Below are 16,788 nucleotides of genomic sequence, written 5' to 3'. Positions count from 1 at the left end.
TTTTTTTCTTAGCGTATGTGAAGATTTCAATGTTTATTTTGCAATTTCCAACAAAGAAACTAACTAGCTGATGACAATAGGGATCTGAAAGTATGCTGGCGTTGCAATGGCACGTGTTCCTCTGACATTCTCGATTAATGGTCTTAACTGGGATTTTTAAAATGAAAATATCAATGTTGTTTGCCGAGGCATTCTAAACCACAGTTTTCTACGCTGCCTATTTCAACACTGGGGCTCTTTTCACACCCCAGTGCTTCACTATATTTTCCGCTGCTGAGAAAACGGAAGGTGAGGGGTTTGATTTTCTATCAGCTCAGCTTACTAAATGTGAATTCAGGTGCAGTCTCTACGTGACGTAACGGAATGATTAATGTCAAACTGTAAAATGCTGCCACCAGCTGGAGAGCCTGACGGGTGAGCATCCTGTGGAGTACAGCAAAAGCACCGACATGCATTAGAAAGCAAAACATTTGGATGCTGCAGGAAAAAAACCCGTGTTTTCCTTCGATAAGAAATCAGATTAATGCCCTATTACAAATGCTGGCCTCCATAGCTAAAGAGCTTTAATCCTCTAGCTGTTCGTTGCTACAATCATCCTCAGAATGTGGGAGAAGGGTAGGGAAAGGATTCCCCTCGTGTCTTAAATACATGTTTAGTTTCCAGAGATTACTGCATCAAGATGTCTCGGGTAACTGGTCGCAGAAGTCGCACCGTCATTTCAAAACTAACAAGCATGCCCTTTGAATACTAACAGCTGGCTGTTACAGTGAGAAACCGCACTGAGGAAAAGGGAGTTCAAGATAAAAGCTTCTATTCTGTTGCTATTTAATGAGGGATTGTGAGGCACACGCTTCACAAAGAAGTGAGGAAAATGGCATTTACACAGTAAAGACTCACCAGATATTCCACCGACGAAGGATTCCCTCGTCCAAATTAAAAATGATCCAAAAGATTGTGCATGAGAGAATAATCGCTCTGTTTTAACAAAGAACGAATCCTTCGGAGTTGTTTTCACTCGCTTCAGAATCAGAGAGAAACAAGACCTTAGAAACACCCAGTTTTCAAAGTGGTTGTTCTGCAGCATGCACATGCTGTTTCTGTAACTTAGAGACTGGTAGGCTAAACCGCTTTGTTTCTAGTGATTAGGAGAGATTATGAACACATTTGAATAGGAAAAAAAATACTTCAGGTCTCAGAGTACAAAATTATTTTCTCCTCTAACAGCACAGCAATTCCTGCTGAAAGGAAATCATATGCTAATTGGATTGTACATAACCATCAGCTCCATCTGGGTACCCCTATGGAACCGTGCTCTTGTGTGAGTGTTTCTGACTTCGAATCTTATCTCGCTTACCTTTATTTTCTTTGTACTTGTTTTTGGCTGCAGTATAGAAATACTTTCTCAGGATAACACCTCCCTTACCATTTAGAGCCTATTACTGCCAGAACAGGCAGATACAGCATACTGCAGATATATATATACACACTACAGTGTATATATATATAAAAAATATATATATAAAAGAATATATAAATATATAAAAATATATATATAAAAGAAGAACTGCTATAAGCAGAATTAAAACCAACTCTTAAAACTCTTAAACTTAGAAAATAGTTATAATAAGACTGACAAAACATTTTCTTGAATTTTCCTCTTCTGGAACAGCCAAAGAGAAACGTTGAGTTGGATAAGCAGCATGTAGTGGAATATATATATATATATATATATATATATAAAATGAAAAGACTGAGCACTTTCTGTTGAAAGAAATTGGCTTAACCATTCAACACAAACAGAATCCTTATTTGCAGTATGTCATCCCTGAGTGAACTTTAGTCCTTTCCAACCCTTAATACGTTTTCTAAGCAGCTGTTCTGGTGCTAACCTCCGTTCAACCGTTCCCACCAGCAGCAGCAGGAGCCCTGTGGAGAACAGGTCCCATGGTGTACGCCCACGGTCTCAAAGCCGTCCTTCATAACCAACTGAACAAAGTTGTCCTTGCCTGAAAACCTGGCCAGCCATCTTCAGCTCCGTGCAAGCACTCCTCCTTTTCTTTCTTGTTCTTCAATTTTAAGATCCATAAGCTGGTATCTCTACCCCTCTGGGGACCTGTTCCTACTGCCCCGGCAGCATACCTGTTGGGTGGCGCTTGGATGCTTGCTTTCACTTCTTTTACTGTCTATCATGCCATCACCCACCAGATTTCCCTTTATCCATCCTGGCCTTAAAAACCCCAGAAAATTCACAAGCCCCCATAGTTGCAAATAAAATATGAAACAGGAAGAAGAGAGCAGACACTTCCCTCCCCTCTTTTTACAAATTTAGATTTGTGTAGGAGCAGTTCCCTTGAAAATGTACATTAAAGAAATTTCCTGTTTATAGGTGACTCCGTTTAATACATATACTCCTGTAGAAAGTCACATCACCATCTGACACATTAACTGTGTTAGTGTAAAACACAAGTTATTTTGGGCATTTCCTTACCATAATGCTACATACTATCTCATACTGACACCGCAGCACTTCACCCAAGTTACCTCACCTCAAGTGAAAATACATGTGTTTTGAAATTTCCAGTTGCTCTGTTCACAGCAGCAGCATATATATTTTTTTTTATTATTATTTCCCCCCCTCCCCCCAGTACAGAGCCCTTTCGCTGTAGGGCTTCGTGCTGCACAAGGGGAGTCTCCGAGCATCACTCTTTACTGAATAGCTCAACTCGTAGCTCTTTGCTCTTTCTAGATAAACGATGAGGAAAACGCACGGGAGGACTAGCAAGAGTCAAACGATACGAGCCTGTGGTATCCACCTTATGGGGCTCTTGTGTTAGCAGTGACAGGCTGTTCTACCCTGAGCTTTAGCCTGAATTATTTGATGGGAATATCATTTGAATTCAAAGGTGGCATTTCAAATTCCATACTGGATTTGCACTAGTGCCAACTTGTGAAGGTCAGCGTAAGTTAACTTTGAGCTACCTCACTGGATCCAAAGGGCCAACGCTTTACCTACAGGTTTACTACTTACTTTGTTTAGGTAAATTCTGTGTCCACGCCAAAGGTAGAAGTTCCCCACATTATAAAAAATTTTCATTCCTCTCTTGTCGTTACAAATACATTTGATACAAGATAATATTCAATCACATTTCTTGACTATTTATATGAAAGAACCCAGCCACAAAATAAATATGCTGTGAAATGAATCAGAATTGTTTTCTTAATAGTAATTACACATGAGACATTTAAATCCTTAGACTACACTCCTTGTTCCAGGAACTTTATGACATGGTAAGTTTAATAAAAACAGATCTATCCTAAGTACAATTTTGAAGACATCTCTACCCAAATCTATATCTCTTCTCTGTTCCCTCCTGCAGAAGTCCCACTGTTATTGTTCCCTTAGACATGATACATCAAGCTAAGAAAATATTCCATACAGTTAAATAAAATAAAAAAAACCCCACAACCTTCTAATCAATGACTTACCTTTAAGAGTGCCAAGGCTACATGGAAGATTATGTTCATACCCTGAAAATAAGAAGAAAAGTATTTCAGTCAGTCCCAGCACACAAATGTCTCCTCTCTATTACTGATCACTATGAGGCATCGTAACTAGAGGCTGCAAATCTCTCGGGAATGCTTCCCTTTTCCCTGCTATACTTCAAAGTTCTTCATTAAAGCCCCAAGGCACAGTTTCCAAACTCCCGGCTGGGGGAGATGACGGCTCTTTGGAGCTTTTGGAATCTCACTGTTCAATGCGTCAGGTGCTACGGATGTGACATGATATCCCTCCGTCGTTTCAGTACCTGTCAATGCTGGTTTTCATGAACAGTGCAGAACAATGTAACAAGCAGGGTATCAAGAAAATGTAATAAATATTCTAGTCGATAGGATTTTTGCCAAGTAACTGAGCTTAGCTATGATTAATCATGTACAATCTTTTCTGCTCAAAGCGTAAAACAAACCCAAAGTAAAACAAAAAAAACCCCCACGAGTACAAAATATACCTTTGTTCTGTTATCAGCCAAAAATCAAAACTATTTCAAATGTAAGTGAATTGATGTCTGCTTTCTGGTTTGCCAAAGCTGGGAATACAAGCGTACAGCCACTCATTCAGTGAATAACACAATGACAACGTCCGATGATTTAAAAAAGTCAAAGAAAGTAAAAACCACTCCACTGGCTGACTACAGAGGGTTGAAAAAGGCTACATTTCCGCTTCCGCTGTATCCAAAAATAAGAAATACCACTCCTCTGCTCTTGTTCAACATCTTTTCCTTTTGACAACCAAGACCTCGAGATTTTCCCAGGGGGGAAGATGAACACGTTCCCTGAACGAGGCTCCTTTGGAGCAGCCTGACCGAAACTCCTCTTGGGGTCCCGCTTGGAAACCCAGCCAGGGGCCGCTCGGGCCAGAGGAGACAAGACGGCAGCCTCGCCGGCAGCGCATGTTGCCTCTGCTGATGGCAGGGACTCTCCTGCCTGTAGCCCAAGGGTCTTGGGTATTTAAGATTATAACTAGCTTTGTGTTCATCCAAATATGAAAAATACCATATGCGCTTCTCGTTTGCTGGATTATGTATTTTGAGTTCAGACTGTTTTCCTACATTGTATGTTACAAATCTTCTTGTCTGCTTGTTAATGGCATGATAAATCTTTCCCTGTAATGTCTTTCAGAGCCGATATCTAAAAACGTCTCAAGAGATTTGCACACGAGTAATACTGTCACTGCAATACATATGGTTGTGGGATAACGACGGGACGTTGTCTAAGGGAATGTTCTCCAAGAAATTTCTGCTTTTGCAATTGAGTATTTTTCCAAGCCTCTTCCTGAAAGCCTGAGAGCATATTTCTATAAAAATTAGCTTTTATAAAAATCTGCAGAGACTTTTCAGAGGCATTCCTGGGAAGAAACCTTTTTTTTTTTATATGGCTAGTATGGTGCCTTGAAGGGATTTTACCATTAATGAATCTTGGAAACGCTATGACATTAGGCATAAAGAATATTGCAACACTCCATGAATTACTTTGCAATTCGATGCATAATCGTTACACCAAACGGACTTTTTCCACTAGAGGTCAGAATTGTAGCAGGACTGAACCTTGCTTCATTAATAGGAAACTCTTCTTCCAAATGGGGATAACAAATATTTTAAGCACGACAACAGTTATTTTGCTTTTTATACTCCTTTTTTAATAGAAAAAAACATCTGGCTGTGAATTTCAGTCACGACACTGATAATACTAGAGCACCAGCAGCAGGAAAATAAGTTCATAGCACTCTCAGGTTTATTCTAAGTATCAATCTGAAGTCAACAGTTCATTTCACAGTCATGACATTAACAACTTTTATTTCCTAACTGAGAGGATTTGATGTGAACATACAATCTATAATGAGAGGCATACCTACAAGCCATCACAAACACTGTGTTTTCTTCCTGACTTATTGATCAGATCTTGTTACTTTATGAGTAGGAGTATTATGTCTAATTGTTGGATTACTGAAGAATTAGTGTCCTGTGTATTTTCTGGCACCACCAAAAAAACCCCCCAAAACCCAACCCCAAAGCAAAACAACACCAAAAAAACCAAACCCAAAAAAAGTCCCCAAGCCAAAAGAAAATCAAACCAGTTTTCATTTATTTTCTAAATAATTTTTTTTTTCTGATCTGCCTGAAACTCACATTGTCTCTGAATTCAGACTAATCAAACTCTCTCCTGGTACTCCTCGTATATGGTCACTCCTCACACGGATAGCAAGCAGCAATAGATTTCCTCCTGCCTTGAGCATGCCCAGCTCTTTTTCTAGCCAGGCAAGGGACAGCTCACAGCCTCCTTCCCGTTACTCGAGATAACCTGTTCAACGCACAAGCACCTGAAAATCAGAACAAAAGGACTTAAAACCTTCACGTCCAGCTGTCCTGAGCAGCACTCCACTAGTCCTGGCACAGAAAACAACCCGCACCTTCCTCTTTCCTCAAAGGGAAGGGTAAGTCCCAAACCAAGGCAATATTTTAGACCCGAGGCAGCGGTTGCTGCAGGTTCATGCTGACCAGCTGGACCTGAAGGACCGATACACCCCCTGACAGCTGAGGGAAGTGGAGGTGACATCTGGCGATCTACAGGAAGGCTTCTACTCATGTTTGGATTTACAGCAAGATGCTTTAGATTTCAAGTGTGGTGCCTTACCCACCCATTTTAACAACATGTTTTATAACCACTGATCTACATGCTTGAGTTATTTTTTCCTAATGCGTGCGAGACTATTCTGACATAGCCAAGTTTAATGATTATGATTATGAAAAAGAAGGCTCAGCTCATTTTTCCACAATCTCTTATTTAAAATCCTACTTCATTTACCACGCACTGATTTATAAGATTCAGCTTTAACATCTCCATCTATTTTAGAAGAAGGACCAAAAATACCAATGGGCACCAGACATATAAATCATTGCTAGCACTATCCCTCCAGCAATTTTGTAATGGAAACATGAAAGTACATACAAATCATCCACAGGGGGAAAGAGAAGGGAGCCCATATTAAATCAGCTTTAGATAATTACTTTTTAAAATCAAAGGTCATACGTTTAACTAGGCATTTGGAAATAAATGCTTTAGAATCATGCAGATCTCATCTTAATATTAAAAAAATTTGCAAATGTGAAAGTTGTCCCTAATCACCTAAACACTCATTTGTTTAATAGACAACAGCCAAAACTAAAAATACACACTATTACTAAACAAGAATTGTTATAAGAGCACAGGAATGGTTAGGGGCATATCATCACGTCATACCGCTTCTCAATTACTTGACCATTCTCTTATTTTTCAACGGGAGAGGCTTTGCTGCTAGTGAGTAAATGAAGGAGGAGCGTGCAGCCTGTGCAGCTCGCAGAAATTAGAACCGCAGGCAAAGATCCCAGAAATGAGGCATGTGGATATCCTCTTCCAAGGAGCTTTTAACTGGCCTTTTGCAGAAGACCGGCAGTTTCTATGACAGCCTGGCTGATCTGCCTAATTCGGCATCTGCACAGTATCTGCTTTTTTCCAACAGGTGTTATTTAAGAACCCTCTTAAGCTCGCGTAGAGGCCTAGAGCATTTTAACAGACCTCATTAAGCTCAGGAGTTTTGGAGAAGGAACAAGCCCATCTCAAAGCAGACAACGCTGGACTATTCTGCAGTCAAGATGGTAAGATATGGGTCAGAAAAGAGAAAATTTCAGCGTTTGTGCTATTGTACGGCCTCCTTATGGCTCCTACTGATTGCCGCGCTGCTTTACGAAGACTGCCAGAGGATAGCACTTAAGAAGGAAGAGCCTAGTTTTGCAGAGGAACCCTTCATACCTACTGGGATGACAGCGCTGGGATGAACACTCACCATCCAGTAGGTCACCATGTAATTCATTAAGATTACCCTTCATAAAAGCACCTGTTTATTTGACTTATATGTCAAAAGACCATAATTTCTGACCGAGATTGTAGGTAACATTCTCATGGTTAAAACTGTATCTCATAACTGAAAATTATACATATGCATTGAAATTAAGGCTGGCTTAAAATAAATGGAAATATTATTATGCTAACTCTCTTCTAGTGAGAGATTTTCACTGGTCTCTTAACTCCCTCTGAGGCCAAGATTCCTTCTGCAGATAGAAGAACTCTTTGAGGAGTCCTCGCTTTGAGTCCCTTTGCACTTTGAAACAAGATGACTTTTGAAAAGGCCTGAAAAGAAGATTGGGAACAACAGATGGAATGGTAAAGATCTGATTTTGTAGGCTCCAGCTTGTATTCAGTGAGATCTCTGTGACAGAAAGGATGCTCGTGGCTTCCTTTAGAAGGAAGGAGGCATGTCTACCCAGAGACCAGAAAAAAGGGAGTTAAGGGGGCAGCAAACTAGCACTTGCCACAGGCGAAGCTCAACAGCATAGCGTGGATCTGGCAGAAGAGTTAGGCCAAACAATTTAATCATGTAGTATCTGGACACCATTTGTATAGGGGACAACTCTGGAATTTATCTCCCATTTTAAAGCTTTTCTTTAATGCCAGAAGCCTTGTGAGAAGGTAGGCTATGTTAAATACCAGCACCTCTCCCTCTCCAACCCAGACCAACCAACAGACCTTCCTCTGGTTATAGGACAATGCCCTCTGCATCATTTTCACAAATAAAAGGAAATTAATCTTTTCAAAAACAGATGGAAAATTCACTTAGTATTAGTGTCCTTATTTGTGGTTTTACTCCTAAATATGCATGACGTGTAGGAGGAAACAGTGAAGATATTGAGACAGTAGTCTCTGAAGCTCAGCACCAGGTAAAGAAGATCTATGTGAAAGTCAACTGAGCACCTCCACAAGGTCTGAGAAGTCTCAAGACTCACATGCCATGTCATCAGGAGAGCCAGTTAATCTGTTCCAGCTTTCTAATAACTGATTTTTCCTTTTTTTAAAGAGAGATTAGCTATACAACTGAAGTTAATTTGACATTGTTTCATAATTTGGAAGTGTTTCATAATTATGTGTTCGGTTGCACAGCCTTTCAAAGGAGCTACAGAGGGTAATTGGGGTTATAAACTCTAAAGGAGAATTAAAATTCTATTTATGTTTTGGATTGCTTCCAGCAAAACATTTGTTTGGCAACTCTAATATGTTGAGGGCACACAATAAACTTTAGGAATGTCACAAATGTATTTATTTTGCTGACAACATAAATATATGGTCTGAAGCTCAAATTTCTCTGTGTAAGTAACGGAGACTTGGAGCACGCTCTGCAGGGATATGCATGTTAATTAACATCTTTTACTCGGATATAGGTTGTGTAGCTTGTACATTTATTCTAGTTCAATGACGAGACAACTAGGGAAAAGAAAGGTTAATTCTCATTCAAATAAGGCACAACATAAACCAGCAAGCTTTGTATGAGTAACAGATACAGCTTCCTTACGAAACAGTTATATTAGAGAGAAAAAAAAAGGAAAAGCAAATTGTATAGAGATCTTACTGCTAACGTACGAGGTACAGTCGACAACTTAGACTGGGCTTCCCCCAGTGACTCCCTACACGTTGCCTACCACAATAACTCACAACAGGAAATGCGGTAACAGAAGAAAGAAGAAAAGGAAAATACAGAACTCTCCATCCTGATACTATGATGTTGTGAATAATACACAAACCCAATTAAAACCAGTTGACTGAATGATTAGATAAGCAGGTACCAGGGAGAAGGTAAAAATGGCTCCGTGGGATTCAGTATTTATTGTGCCACTTTTCTGTATTTTGCAGCATGAAAAGGCACGCGATAAATACTACCAGGCAACCATGAACCTGTATTAGTATGATTTCAAATGAAATGTTGTTTGTTTGGTTGCTTTTAACAGAAATGAATGGGATTCAGGAGTGCTAGTGAATATTTACATGTTTGGGGTGATTTTCACATAATTTGTTGCTGAGACGTTGCTATGGCTGAATGAAGGTAGAGTGCTATGAGATTAGCACTTTTTTCTCTCCAGCTTCCGTGACTGTTTTCAAAGAATAAAAATGACAGCAACAGAATTTTAAGTCATTTCCACATATCAAATTGCTCCCAGACATCTGGTACTTCTGCAGTGGCATGTTCCAAACTCACGGGCAGCTGGTTACGGGCCGGCAGCATGCTTTCTCCATTTCCTTGACCGAGCCATACACTAACATTACTTTTCTGGCCTTCAGAGGTTTAAATTACAGGGGTTTTAGACATTGCTTTCCCTCTTTCCAAACTGATTAATATGGGGACAAAGACGGGGGCCTGAATCCACACTCGGCATCAAGGGCTTTACCACATACATACAATGAGGGCAGAAAAAGAGGCCTGATATCTCTGTAGGTAAGATGGGTCCTCCAGCTCTCATATGGAATCAGGGAATGGTTGTTAAAACTTCTCAGAGGAGCAGCAATCTTCCAGACCCCAAATCTTCTTGAGAGGAGACAAGATGAGGGGATCAGAACATCTCTTGACAGAGCCGTATCTCCTTCCTCCTCTACACATGGTCACGTAACACAAAGAAAAACGCGTGCCCATGCTGAATCTGCCCTCCATCTGATCTCCCTCCCAATGTTCATTCTTCATCTTCAACCTTTCTCTGCCACAACACAGTCCTTGCCTCTCTACATTTTGATGTTCATTTTCCCTTCTCACCAATCGCTTGAACGCAAAGTTCACGTTTTGATTTTACGTTCTTAGAAAATCCGGCACAGGCTCAGATTCCAAGCACGAAGTAACGGAAAATGTTTTGGCAGAGGCAGACTGCGCCATTCTCTTCTTTAAAAACAGTCCCCAAATTAGCTTAGCTTCCTGGATTTGTTCACGGAATAGCACTCTCCCGTTTGTGATACTTTCCTTCAGTTATTTCTGAAGCGTTTCTGAGGACTGCCAAGACTGCTTAGAATATGCTGCTATTCAAATACAGCAGATGGCACTGGTGTTAAGTAAGCATTATGGAAATTTACTGTATTCCTAGAAAAATCAACCAAGTGAACATCAACTAGTAAGTGGCTAAAACATTTCAGTCGCAATGGGGAAAGTAATTCGGAGACATACTGTGACATGGCATTAGATGTCTCTTCTCTCTAAGGCACAAACCAGGTCATTCAAATAGGTCCCTCATCTTCCGAAACTTTTCACCTGTACCTCGAACATTTTCTGAAACAGAAGCAGCCTCAACATTTTAGGACCAACAACATTTATCAACCAAAGGTACCTTCTGTTCACGTAAGTTATCTTGAATTGCAGATTGTTGTGAGACTGTTTTTCCTTTGCTCATGCTGAGTACTTATCACCAGCCTTGTTATTTTTGGGATAAACAAGCTGCAGCTATGAAAGGAAGATACATAAATTATGGATGCTCACAGGAACAGCTGGGCAACATAGTGTAAAGGGCCATGTTAAACCCTGTGGCTCTCTAAGAACCTCTTAGATGTACTCTATTAAAATACTCTTCTCCTCAGTCCAAGCTTGAATTCTTACAAATTCTGAGTAGCTTAAGAAGTGAATAGAACATTTTGTGTTCGCCTGTGGCAACACAGAACACTGTATTACATACCTCCATTATTTCTGCTGCTGATTGGAATTTTATATCCAAACACCTAATACTTCTTATGACTTTCAGTTTGAAAATAACTTAAAATTCTTGACCATTATAATCTGAATGTTTTGAACACACATGTACAAAAACCTTTAAAAGTTCCTCATCTATCAAACACACAATCAAATACTACATCCTTTTTCCTTTCTTTTGACTTTCTCTTCTAGTACTGAAAAAAGCCCACAGCATAATACAGCCGTAGTCATCAGATAAATTATGCTAAAATTACTATTAGCATGGATTTAAATAACTCCTCTAAAGACATAAAAGCAAAACATCCAGGGCCAGAAAACCCGAGCTAAATCCACTGCAAACCTCAAGTTTTTGCAACACAAAAGATTATAATGGCTGACGCGTCAACAGATGCTTGTATGGAGCAAACCAGCATCTTCATTGGAGATGTATGTTCAAATTCCAGTCTGGAGTCTGAGAGACAACCTATTCTCTTTCTTCTGAAATTAATTAAAACCTAGTCGTTGCAGTCTCAAAAAGAAATCCTTTCCAGTCTCTTTACGCGAAAGAGCGGTGGCTGATACAGACTTCAGAAAGGAGACTTCGCTTTCCAGCAGGCGTAACACAGAGAGCGATGGACAGGAGGAAGGACACAGTCTAAATGCCCAAGTCGAATCGCCTGTATTCATAAGAAGGAAAACAAACACACACCCCCAGCCTTTTCCAACTCACATGTATGACATTGACTTGACTTTCATAAATAGTACTGAAATAATGCCGGCAGTTTCAAGATCTATACCTACTTAGAATTTAAGCCTGGCTTTTAGTGTGCTGTTATTAAAACTGATTTCATTTCTAGCAAGCTCAGTCTGCTGTTTGGTAAGATTAATTAAAACATTCATAACTGGAAGGGTTAACAAATGCAGGCAATGAGTCAACAACAGGTAATTCCAAAAAGTTCCATTTTTCTTCCTCTATAGATCTACAGAAGATAAACAACTGTACACAATATTTTATATAATTCGCATTTCATCTGAGCGCAGATTTACAGAGGAAGTGGGCTTGTTCCTGACTCAATTCCTGAGGAAGTTTAATAAATTAAAATGTTAATCTGTTCTTTCTCAAGTCTGTTGAAGGCATCACAGAAGCATCTGACAGTGACAGATAAAAAATAGCAGGCTATTATGGTATCTACTACTCCGTTAATACTAACACGCAGAGACGACTGGCCTTATCGTCTGAGTGATACCATACGGCGTAGTGTTTCCTGGCACATCCATTCTTCAGCAAGACACGCATAAGACAGAAATCAAATCTTCAGCGCCAATAGTTATAATTTTCCTAAGGTTTCCATTATTTCATTACGAAGCAGCGCTCCGAGGAAACACATCTACACAACTCGGTGCCACGTTTTTACTATCACCAGGTGCTCATTTACCAGCACCAAGTCAGTCACATTCTAAAAGGTGTTGAAAAACACCCATCAGTCTTCATTACCACAGAGAGTTTCTCAAAACTGATTACACAAGTTATTTTATATAAAGTTCTGAATGCAATAGTCGATAAATAAAGGCAAAGGAATGATGGTATCTAGCTTTCAATCCCCACTTCTTCCGCTGTGCTGCTGTGTGGACCTGTGAAAGGTAGTTTCACGTCTCTGTTATTAGCTATATTAGAAAACATTAAATTATTTCATATTGAAAATTGATAGATAACCAGTTGCATCCCCCTCCATTCAGCCTTGATCACAGAACAGCAGCTTAGTAGTCAAACTATTAATTTTTATAACAAGACTATGTAATTACTGATGCTAAAATAGACAAATATCTGTACCAGCACAGAAAAGGCAGCATGTAGTAGGGTTTTTTATATACTCCTTAAAAGGAGAGAAGCTCAATCCTTAAGTATTTTATATCCCCAAGAACTGCACACAAAAATAGCCAGATTGACTTAAAATGGAGGTTACGGATAGCGTCTCAAAATGCTAGTTAATAATGGCATGACAGCTTGAGCTCTGAACCTCCTTTAGTTTTGGCAGTACTGTATATATCACAACTGGTTCAAGTATTTTCTTTTTTAAGCAGAAAAAAACCCCATGGAAATTTAAAAAATGCTTATAAATTGTCTGCCAACTGATTTGTTTTTTTTTTCCCTCTTCTAAATGCCTAATTAAGGTCACTTATTTAGTGCTTTTAAAAACACGTATTTTTATCGTAAATGGTAAATTTTAAAATGCATAATGAAGTTCAATGTCAAGTCTTTGATATTCTATAGCATAATGCAAGTGCGCAGCTGTTACACTGGGGACAGCTCTAAGTGGCACGCGCTTTACCTAGGTGAGCCGTTATTTCGGAGCATGACTTTAAATAAATAATTCAAAATGGAACAAAAAGAGACAGCAAACCAGAGCAGGCTCATGAAGCGTTCAATAACATAATGTCATATTGATAGATAAGACTGACAAGTCCAAATACGGCTCTGAATTTCATCAACAAAGTTGTTCTTCAATGCAAACAGAAATAGCAACAGGAGAGGAGACAAATGAAGCAGATGAAACAGGCAGCTAAAAGGAATGCTGTAGAAAGATTTTCAGCTGATGTCGACATGTTAAAATTTATCTACGTAGCCAGGCTCAAAAACACGCAGTTTGCTGTAATCACATGAAAACTTGTGAGGTTTCTGGTTTTATTACAGGCAGTCGAAGTATTAAGACTCATAATATGTACCACGGCACTGTGGAATACCTGCCTGCAAGCCCGAAATCTTCTTCAAGCTTCTGTCATAGGAAATACAAAGAATTCAAAAACATTTCCTTTCTAGGTGAGGATGGGTGTCAGATTCTCTCCTACAGTTATTGAAGCAATATTCTAAGGCCACTGGAAATTTGGGTAATTTGGGCGTTGAATCACATCCTCAACAGCCTGAAGACAGCTTAAAAATAAAAAAAGGTCAGGGGAAGACAACAGGATAAAAGAACTCAATCACTCAGAAGTCACAGCAAGTCCCAAAATCATAAATGTAAATAAAATTGTTTTTTCTATCAAGTTGTATTTAATGTGAGAATGATGAAAAGACCTCAGCTGTAATAGTGCAGGCTTTGATGGGATTTTTAAAATTTCTCAATAAAACTTAATTCCCACTGTAAATTTAACTAAATTTTCATAGGCTTCCACATCCCTGGGTATGCTCCTGCCATACCAGAGTGCTACTGCTGCACCATGCACACAAGGGAAGGAAAGGGGGCATCCCTGGCTAGCTGCGAAACATTTCCAACAGGTATTTTTCCCTCTCTGGATTGAGAATTAAAGAAGAGCTATAAAAGGACGAATTTCACTCTTCCAGCCACAGTCCAGAACTAAAAAGACAAATCCCATCCAAAAACTCTTGGTTGACACAAATTGTTCATCCATAATTCAATTATTTTCACGGGGACCAGAGAAGTTCCCGTGGAATGACTAGCTGGCAGCACCCATTCAGCAATGGTTTTTACCCCCTGATATTTTTCTTTCATAAAAGACTTGCATAGGATGTAAGCATTTTGTCAACGACAGACAGGACAGGGATGTGGAGAAAGCACAGTCAGGAAGGAAGTTGAAGGCTATTTAAAATTCGTCTGTATCTATGACAAATTAATGAGAAGGCTGGAAGCTTGTTTTTAAAAACACAAGACAGTTCACTTCAAAGGCTTCTTGATTTTTCAGAATTTTTTTCTTTTGCAGAAGAATCTGTTCCACTGTTAACAGCTGCAACTGTTTTTTCTCCTTCCAGTTGCTGGAATTACAGGCATGCTGTTTGTTCAGAGATAAAGTAAAGACCAATTTAATGCAGCCAAAAATGATTTTTTGACTGCTCCGTTACTCCTTCTGGAGGCTGAGTGGACAGAGAGCTTCACCATCTGATTTCAGTCCTCCTTTAAGCAATGGTTTTCTTCTTCGTCTATGGCCGTACGCCTCCAGATTTTATTTTCCTTCTGTGATGAGGGCCAACTAGATTTTTATTTGAATATGTTTTTAATCTACGCTCCTCCCACAAATTCACAGAAGTGCCTGTCACTTCAGACTGGTTGACTCATGAATCTTAGGAGCAGTTTTCTGATAGTCTACACCATTGCCTCAGTATGTTGTCTACACACTGCCCCACTGTTTCTCAAGATGTCTGTATGTATCTTCTCACTTGCAATCAATTTTCTTACCATTTCTGGATTATTTTTGGCTGTTGCAAAAGAGGCTCCTTTAGCTTTATGTGATTACCCTCCACAAATGCTAACTAACAAGTTTCCCTTTCTCCAGCAGACCCAAGTGTTGCACTCTCTCTTTCTCCTCGCAGTCTTTCACCTTCTTTCTCAGAGTAATTCCTTCAGACATGCTGAGATAAACACTGCCAGACGTGAGATGAACGCAAATGTTTTAAGAGTTGTTTCTTTTTCATTCTAAATATTAAATCTATATTAACCATGACTAAAAGACTTCTTCAGCATATTTTATCATCAAGCTTAATAAAATAAAAAGCACGGGAGCTTCTGACAGGATGTAACTATGCTGCTATCACAATGATCACCACTATGAAATGATGTTCTGTACTTCTTGGCAAATGATCTCTTAAAATGGTCAGCTCTACATCAAGCTCCGAAGTAATAAGCTGAACGGACAGAGAATTATCAAATCCACACCAGAAGCTCATTCTGAAAATTAACGCACTAACAGTTCAAGAGTGAACAAGGGATTGTGTTCATCTGCTGCACAACCAAAGAAGAGGACAGAGAACAGAAAAACTAGCAACCTTTCTGCTCTTTCTGTTTGCTACTTAAAATAACAAAGACATTGCAAAAGAAAGAGAGCTCAGCTATTTACATGGAAATGTGAAATCACTTCACCATTACTACCTTTCCCACTCACTTGGATACCTGGCTGTATTAACCTACCTCTTTCTGATAACTGAGCACCAATATGCAGAAGAAGCAATACTCTTAAGGAAAAAAATATTGTGTTATGTGTGGTGGACACTATTTGTTTAATAATAAATACTATCGAGGCATGTGCAGCAAGCCTGAAAATTCACAAGTAAAATACTTCACAATAAAAATTAACAGAATGAACCAGAGTCGACAGCGTTTCATACTCATGAAGCTCTTTGCATTTCAAATTCTCAATTGTTTTACTTATTTATATTTTTTTCTTATTTGTGACCCATTTAAATCAGAGGAAAGCAGTGGCAGGTTCAAAACCAGGTTTAATTCCATGCTTGCCCTGACTTCCCAGCGACAAAAGCAAGTACTAGGATTGTACTAAAATAAACATTCCGGACCATCAACCTATTCTATCTGGTTTTTTAAAGGAAGTGCAGATAGAGCTACAATACAGAAACATACCATTTGTATCTGGAGTAATGCATTCCTCAGTTGGAATAGTAGGGTAAAAAACCAAAAGGAAGGAGCTTCATTCAGCTGTGCTGTTTGGCAGTTTTCACTGTTTGTTCAATATCGGGCCATCAAAGCAACACGCAATACCCTTACTGTCTTTGGGCACTCTGAATCAGACCATTTGGAGAGCTTTCCCTCTAAAAGCCTGCTAGGCTTTTACTACTAGGTATCCTCAAGAAATTAGAATTCCTAACTTTGAATAAATTATTTAACAAATTAAATGAAGAACAGATGTGTGCATCAGATATTCCTAATTAGGTCCTTTAGCAAAGAATGAGGCACAATCCACAATTCTAACTTTAA

At 39.3% G+C, this 16,788-nt stretch overlaps 1 protein-coding gene across 13 annotated transcripts in view; it reads right to left on the bottom strand.

The window, feature by feature from the left end:
• Positions 1–16,788, bottom strand: part of RABGAP1L (RAB GTPase activating protein 1 like) — a 247,988-nt gene that overhangs the window by 79,170 nt on the left and 152,030 nt on the right. For all 13 annotated transcript variants that reach the window (XM_054834163.1, XM_054834162.1, XM_054834155.1 and 10 more), the window contains one exon: positions 3,487–3,528. In XM_054834163.1, coding sequence (XP_054690138.1) covers positions 3,487–3,528 — 42 coding nt within the window. The remainder of the gene's footprint in view (positions 1–3,486; positions 3,529–16,788) is intronic.

This window comes from Grus americana, chromosome 8 (assembly GCF_028858705.1).
Source record: "Grus americana isolate bGruAme1 chromosome 8, bGruAme1.mat, whole genome shotgun sequence".
In the NCBI taxonomy this organism is placed as follows: Eukaryota; Metazoa; Chordata; class Aves; order Gruiformes; family Gruidae; genus Grus; species Grus americana.
The sequence above is the reverse complement of the archived record's forward strand: the minus strand, read 5'-3'. Positions and strand labels throughout refer to the sequence as shown.